General features: G+C 33.1%; 1 protein-coding gene across 1 annotated transcript; it reads left to right on the forward strand.

Annotated features, from left to right (window-relative positions):
* The first annotated feature begins 730 nt into the window (after positions 1-730).
* LOC139898510 (uncharacterized protein At1g32220, chloroplastic-like) lies at positions 731-4,763 on the forward strand. The gene is made up of 10 exons (XM_071881252.1): positions 731-878; positions 1,020-1,158; positions 1,773-1,861; positions 2,130-2,185; positions 2,560-2,615; positions 2,880-2,973; positions 3,162-3,241; positions 3,444-3,486; positions 3,662-3,753; positions 4,307-4,763. The coding sequence occupies exons 1-10, from the start codon at positions 835-837 to the stop codon at positions 4,484-4,486; spliced, it is 873 nt and encodes a 290-aa protein (XP_071737353.1). The 5' UTR covers positions 731-834; the 3' UTR covers positions 4,487-4,763.
* The last annotated feature ends 3,558 nt before the right edge of the window (positions 4,764-8,321 follow it).

Consider the following 8,321-nt stretch of genomic DNA (forward strand, 5'->3'; position numbering starts at 1 on the left):
TACAAGTGTAGATTAAAACCCAAAATTACACTAAATTTACAACAGAGCCCGAACCAAACTCAAAACCCGAGCCCAAACAAAAGCCCAAGATTGCTCATATTGCTAGTCGCTTCCTTGAAAAAGCTCAAGAACAACAAGAACCAAAAAAGAATGAAGAAACAGTAGAGCAAAAAAGTGTGAAAGAAAAAGACATAGTATCCGAAGAAAACAAAAAGGAAGACAAGCAAAAATTGATGATAGAATGTGGTAGAAAGGTTGCAGAAGGCGGACAAACGGCAACAAGTGTGGTGGCAGCTAACAGTCGAGTAGGAGTGGGTCTTGAGAAGAAGGATAACACATAGTATAATAATGTTATAGAGAAGACAGTTAGTAAGTTACGTGAAAATAGAAAGAGTAAAGTAAGTGCATTGGTTGGTGCATTTGAGACCGTTATTTCGTTAGAAACTGATTAACTAATTATACAACGTTTTTATGTTCAAAGACCAAGTATTTCTAATCAAATATATGCGGTATATCATGATGTATTTGTGTTTACGGTTTAGTGAATGTACCTTTTACAAGTAGGCGAACGTAATACGGGGGTTAGAATTAAAAAGTAAAGAACGTAAAAGGACCAAACTTGTAGTAATATACATTTTTCGCTTCTTCTAGATGGATGTCTACTACAGGCCGATATTGACACACGTGTACAGTCCACGTGTCATCATTTTTCCGCGCCACACACCCCTTCGTTTCCTTCATTCTCCTCCTTCGAACATCTAATTTCCGCACCCAATTCTCTTAGATTTAATCAAAAATCAAATTATAAAATAATAATAAATCACACGAATCATCATGTCTCGTTTGATTCATTCCAGATTATCACTGTCCAAATTATTGTAAGTTTTTTTCTCTATAAATCTCATTTTCTCTCGTCGTTCCACTAAATTAGGGTTTTATATTCATATCAAAATTAGTAGTACAAATATCTTCGATTAGGTTATCTGTGTCTAATACGATGTCGTTTGTGAAAATTGAAGGAATAATACATTTGGCGGTTCAATTGGAATAAAAAGGCATTTTTCAACAACAGAATCTAATAATAATAATAAAATTGATGAACCACTTAAAGTTGAAGAAGCTGAAACTGTTAATGCTCCTCCTCCTCTTACAGAAAAGGTATATAGTTATTGATTTACATGCATATATTCATGTATATGTTTGTTTATGTGTTGAACTGGTTTCCTGCATTTCCAAACTTGTTGGAGGATTTATGTTATTACATTATATAGGTGATGAACTCTTTCTGTATTGTAAATGCATAGATGTATCATGTATTTTGTTACATTATATAGATGATGAAGTCCTTCTGTACTGTAAATGCATATATGTATGTGCGTGCGGGCGTTTTTACGTACCTACGTCGCATAATAAGACTATTAATAAAAGGTTTTTTACATAATAATGTGGCATAGGTGGTGAGCCGGTTATCGGTTCATGTCATGTCATGTCATTTGGTAAAACATTTTGTTAAAAGTATGCTTGGCTCTATTGATTGAGTCAACAGCAAGCGTCGATTTTTTTTGTTGTTGTTGTTGTTGTTGTTGTTGTTGTTGTATGCATTTCTCAAATGACGTAACAAAGTGTAAAAGTGGCTCACTGGGACACGTTTTGGCACCAAAAACATCCCTTACATACTTATAGTTTGAGCTCCCTTTTCGTCTATCTTTAATACGTAAATGATAAATGATATTATATTACTTTTAAATTTATGTTAATATTTTATGAATCAGATACTTGTGCTGGGTGGAAATGGGTTCGTTGGCTCACACATATGCAAAGAAGCACTTGATCGTGGCTTGTCGGTCGCGAGCCTTAGCAGGTATGTATAAATTTTTTCTCACATTATCTTAAAATAAGTTTCGTGTGATGATGGTATGATGTAATATGTGCTCATTGATACTATTTATTTTAAGATTTCGATTTTTATTATTGTCTTGCCTGTTGTCTTTATCCCTTACAATGTATATGTTAAGTTCGTAGATAACTTACCAATTCTTTTGCTCACGTTAGCGTTTTACGTGTCTCTTTAATGTGGTGGTTTGATATGCTGCTGATTTGTCCATGTATCTTGCTAATATCTATTGCAGATCTGGCAAGTCATCTATCCAAGACTCATGGGCTAATCAAGTGAGTTGGCATAAAGGTACTATATGCAACTATAAAAATCATATGAGCTAGAATGTTGAGATAACACCTAATTTGGCGCATATTATTTATATAATATTATATATAACTGATTGTATTACACTAACAAGAAAAAGTATTATCTCAATAAATCACGACTTCCATGAACTGGTGTTTGTATAAGTTGGGTGAAATTCATATGAATGAAAGCATATCTTAGCCAACAAATTGATATTGGAAATTGTATTTATCTGTATTATAGTAATTAATGTTGTTTTTTTTTTGCATATATATTAATATTGATATATTGATGAAATAAAAGTGAACAATAGTGCTGCCATTCATATTTTCTTTTTTGCAAAGACACTAATTTCCTGCTTGGTGTCACGGTAGGGGATCTTCTATCTGGTGATTCATGGAAGGAGGCTCTTGATGGAGTCACTTCTGTTGTACGTATCAATTTCTTTCTCTCTATTTATTTATTTATTATTTTATTATATGAAACTCTCAAAAGAAGAAAATATAAGAAATCATATATGTGCCTTCGATTATAATTGGCTTTAAGTTGTCTGTCAAAAACATCATTTCTATGGGATATAGTTGTTAGCTATAATTGGTTTTTTCCTTATGTAGATTCTGTTTCCTTTTTTCATTATTATCATCTTTTATGAAGATTATTTCTCTTCCTTTAATTTTTTGCGTTAATATGTCAGATCTCTTGTGTTGGTGGTTTTGGTTCCAATGCCCAAATGTACAAGATTAATGGAACTGCAAACATCAACGCTGTTAGAGCTGCAGCTGATAAAGGTTGAAACTCAACCCATTTAGGTTACATCTGATACTTGGTTATTTACTCCCTCTATCTGCTATGTAATTTCTTTTATAATTATGTATGTAGCAAATAATAATCCCTAAAGGTGCACAAAATAGATCCGAAAGCATGGAGGGTCTTGATCACCATTTATTTGTAATCTGTTCTTGATTCTTGTCTACAGGAATTAAAAGGTTTGTCTACATATCTGCTTCCGACTTTGGCGTTGTTAATTATTTGCTGCAAGGATATTATGAAGGAAAGGTACTTGTTCACCATTTGCAACGTTAATTCCTCTATTGATAATTTGTTGTTAGGCTTTGATTATATCTGAGCGACATTTATTGATAAAGCTTGAATTGATTGTTCTTGAGTTTTTACCTGATGTATGCTTTGTAAGTACTGTATGGTAAACTACATTATTGTTCCAGTTTGATTCACAAACTACTTTTTTTTTTTTAATCAGAGAGCTACCGAAACAGAGTTGCTGACGAAGTTTCCTTATGGACGTAAGAATTCAACCATTTTTTTCTGTTAGATGTATGTTATTTTCATATATAGATATGATAAACATAAAGACTGAAATAACCGAGTGACCGATACCTGACCTTAACCGGTATTTCTTTCTGTGCATATGTAGTCGAGACATTTGAATTGAGATTAACCTGTTAAGTTTCTTTGTAGACGTGATTTTAAGGCCTGGCTTCATTTATGGAACTCGCCGAGTCGGCAGCATGAAATTGCCTCTTGGTGTAATTGGTTCTCCACTAGAAATGGTATGAATGTTTTTACATTCTCTTTTCTCGTCAAATATGTTAGTTTCATCAATGCATCATCTCTTTTGGCTGAGAGCTACTTGGCCAAAACTTGGGGGATCAGTCTATGCACACAGACTGACTTCAGTCTGTGGGCAGATTGAAAAAAAAAAATATCCCACGTAACAATTCTACAAAAGGCGATCCTATTACAGGAATTGCGTCAGGTAATATAGTCTGTATGGTTGACGGGTTGGGTCGATCCGCCAACAACTTTTTGTTGGTCTTAAAGAATTATAAACAAGCAATGTGTTAGTCTGGTTTTTACCGTTACAATAATGTACAATCTAATGCAAGTCATTTAGGAGGTTGTATGCACATTCAAAACGCACTATGAGCAACTTCTGAACCATTTGATATCGTGACCTGTTCCCTTGTTAGCTACATCTTTATTTTTTTTATAATTATAATTTAGCTAGAGATAAAACATTATCAAATTTGACCCACATATATGATTAATAAATTTCTATCCTTGACCATAACACCAAAATAATCGTTCTTTTGAATAATGCAGGTTATGCAATACGCTAAGCCGTTGGCTCAAGTTCCAGTTGTTGGTCCACTGTTAACTCCTCCTGTAGACGTTAAGGCCGTAGCAAAAGTTGCTGTTAGAGGGGCTGTTGATCCAGTTTTCCCTCCTGGTATAGTTGATGTCCATGGTATACGACGTTACAGCCAGCAGAAGGCCTTCTAAAACGTACGTTTGAAATATGATATAAATATACCTTGTGGTCGGATCTTTTTCCAATTCGACTTATTGATAGAGATATCAGTACTGCTTTCATGGGTAGTACTAATTTGTGCTTCGCTTGATGGAGGTGTTATTAGGTCAATAAAAGAGATGAATATCTTACAGATAGATTTGGCTGGTATTGTTATGAACTTGGTGTAATTCTGATTCAAATTCTTGTTTATTCTAGTTTTGTCTTGGAGTAACGTCATAATGTTTATTTGGTTGACCATTCATGTTAGGTAATTTGACTAAAATGGGTAGAAAAAGCCTTTCTTGGCTCATGGAGAGCATGAATTGTGATGAATAAATGTTTTGTATACTTGCAAAATTCAAAATTTGAAATTTAAAATACATTGAATCCAGTATGTTAAGCTCTAGAGTTCAAGTAACTTAACGTGTCAAAATAAATAGTTATGGACACATGCTGAATGGGTTGCATATTATAAAATGCTACTCTGTATATAACAGCGTTTATATGAAATATCAGATAGTTGGGAATCAATGAGAGCTAAAAGTCTGAGGCTGGCTCATTTGATTTTAGCCAACTCATCTGAACACTAATACTCTAAGAGTGCGTTTGATAAATCTGAATGGTTTAGCACTGAATGGCAAAACTCTGAATGGTTTATAAGCTCTGAATCAAAATGGTTCTAAACAATAATTCACCGTTTGATGACATTTCTGAATGACATAAAATTACCGTTTTAACCTTATCGATAGATGATAATTTAAAACACCCACTACCCAAGAGACCACTTATGACAATTTAAAAGACACACTACCCAAGACCACTTATCCTCGATCAATTTCTATTCTATATAATATATATAGTTTAAAATTTAAATTTAATAACATAAAAGAAGATAAGGATCGACATATATGAATCTGCATCGTGATTTCCTTTTTACTATTAATCTTCGCCGTATAAATACATCGAATCAAACAAGTCATAAACATCCTTGCAACACTCATCAAAAATCAAAATCAAGACTCCAAGTTCTTCATGTATTCAAAGGCCAATCAGCCCAAAACCAGGTAACGACGATGAACAATTAGAAGCATCAGCCGTAACTTTTACAGCAAGAGAACCAGATAAGTTATTTTCGTGAAGCTAAAACCTAATCTTTTAAATCGTTTAATTCATGAAACATATAGGATCAATTAATATATACATGATAGAAGATTAGGAAACAAAAATTAGGGAATGTAGAAGATTACTAAAGATGAAAAAAAAAAATCGCTGAAAAAGAGGTAGGAAGATAGATCTAATCGGTGGAATTTTTTGAGAAGCATATACAGAGTAATAAGAAAATGAGAATGAAAGGGTAGTGGGGGAAATGTTGACCACTGAACGATTTAGAGACATTTGAGGAGGGGAACCATTCAGCGTATTTTTTATTTTCGTTCAGCCTCGACCTTCGTTCAGAGATGCATATCAAACACACTGAATGCTGACCGATTCAGCATTCAGCCCCGAATGATCCAATTCAGAGGATATCAAACACACCCTAATAGTGACTAATGAGTTGTTCCCAGCTAGTGCAAGCACAACTCGATTACTTGTTACATGGTAGCAAATTTAGGATCTAGCACACTACCTATATACCTCAAATGGCAAATTAAAAATTGTGTTGTAGCTCATGTAGTAGCGGTGTAACACCGGCTATTTATTTTTAAATCACAGCGGAAGTCATCATAATATAAATACAACAGTAATTACAAGAATTACATATAAATTCATGTCATCAAGTACCAGTCACTGATACTCGTTTAACAACAAGCATCTCGTCATCAATAATCCCATATCTAATGACTAATGAAATCATAGCAAGCACACATTCTATAATCTGAATTTACAACTGTTTATTTATCTGCTTAGTTTAGATCCTATCTTTTATTATTACCACAAACCACAAATCACTCTTTTATTATTAGAAACCCGATTGTGATGAGACACTTGCTTCCTACTGCACCGTTCTTTTCAAACGAATGACCCTAGGCCGTTTTCTTCTTCTTCTTCGAGCACACCATTTAAAAATACTGATTTTATGTCCATTTGGTAGTTTGGCCACTTGTATTGTGCTGCTTGAGAGATGAGCAGTCGAATTGTCCATACCCCTTTGCAACAAGCCTTGCTTTGTGCCTTTCAACTTCACCTTTTATATTCATCTTCTTTTTATAAACCCATTCAACTCGAATGGGTTGATGTCCCGTTGGTAGATCAACAACATCCCATGTATGATTCCTCGCTATTGCTGCAATTTCCTCAGCCATTGCTACATGCCACTTTTCATCTCTAAAAGCCTTTTTGATTGTAACATTCTTCTGAGCAGCTAGTAAACAGACTACATGTACTTCCTCAGTTTCTTTGCACATGTTGGTTTAAGATCCAACGTTAATATCCAAATGTTAATCTATATTTTGATTATGACAATGACCTTGAGTAATGATAAGTAATGTTAAAGTAAAAACGCAAGTTCATAAACCTACATTTTCTCTAGCAAAGGACTAAAACACACAAAATCTAAATCTAAAGAAAGTTGTTCTGCAATCAAAGCATGCATACAGTAAACATCATGGTTGAACCGTTGGATGAACCGTCTATGCTTTGTAACCTACGGTCAACGTTACGGCTACGCCATCGACCGTAGCTTTGTTTGATCAGACGATGTTTTACAAAATATATATTATCACAAAGAGTTTGACATTGTCAATGGTTGAAACTTCATCTAATGTATATTATACGAGTTTCCAAAATGATAATTAACAAGGTTTAATCTCAGTTTTATCTGAACATAATTGTAGTGACTCGAACTTTTCCATGTTTATTTATATTAATTGAATTTGATAATTACATGATTAAGTGTTTCCAACATGTTAAGCAATCAAACTTGTTAAGACGTGATTAATTGAAATAGGTTTCATATAGACAATAGACCACCCAAGTTGACCGGTGATTCACGAACGTTAAAACTTGTAAAAACTATATGATGACATATATATGGTTATATATATAGTTAACATGATATTATGATAAGTAAGTATCTCATTAGGTATTTTAACAATAAGTTATATACATAAAAAATGAGACTATTGAATTAAGAAACTTGAAAACGATATATATAACGATTATCGTTATAACAACGTTTTACTAATTACATATGAATCATTTTAAGATATTGTTACACTATATATAAACATGATAAATGATAAGTAAACATGTCATTAATTGTATTAACAATGAACTACATATGTAAAAACAAGACTACTAACTTAATGATTTCGAAACGAGTCATATATGTACCGATTATCGTTGTAACAATATTTAACTATATATATATATATCATATTAAGATATATTAATACATCATGTTATCATGATAATATAATAACTTAACATCTCATTTGATATAATAAACAATGGGTTAACAACATTTAACAAGATCGTTAACCTAAAGGTTTCAAAACAACACTTACATGTAACAACTAACGATGACTTAACGACTCAGTTAAAATGCATATACATGTATTGTTTTAATATGTATTCATACACTTTTGAAAGACTTCAAGACACTTATCAAAGTACTTCTACTTAACAAAAATGCTTACAATTACATCTTCATTCATTTTCATCAATAATTCTACTCGTATGCACTCGTATTCTTACTCTTACAATACCCAGATTCTAAATGTATTTACTATTGGTATATACACTCCAATGATCAGCTCTTAGCAGCCCTTGTGAGTCACCTAACACATGTGGGAGCCATCATTTGGCAACTAGCATGAAATATCT

This window comes from Rutidosis leptorrhynchoides, chromosome 3 (assembly GCF_046630445.1).
Source record: "Rutidosis leptorrhynchoides isolate AG116_Rl617_1_P2 chromosome 3, CSIRO_AGI_Rlap_v1, whole genome shotgun sequence".
NCBI classification, from domain to species: domain Eukaryota; kingdom Viridiplantae; phylum Streptophyta; class Magnoliopsida; order Asterales; family Asteraceae; genus Rutidosis; species Rutidosis leptorrhynchoides.

Excerpts from the sequence above, each read along its gene's own strand:
- LOC139898510 (XM_071881252.1), top strand. The coding sequence starts at position 835 with ATGTCTCGTTTGATTCATTCCAGATTATCACTGTCCAAATTATT. Across the intron at positions 1,159-1,772 it reads CTCCTCCTCTTACAGAAAAG|ATACTTGTGCTGGGTGGAAA; the intron begins GTATATAGTTAT and ends TTTATGAATCAG. Across the intron at positions 3,754-4,306 it reads TTGGTTCTCCACTAGAAATG|GTTATGCAATACGCTAAGCC; the intron begins GTATGAATGTTT and ends TGAATAATGCAG.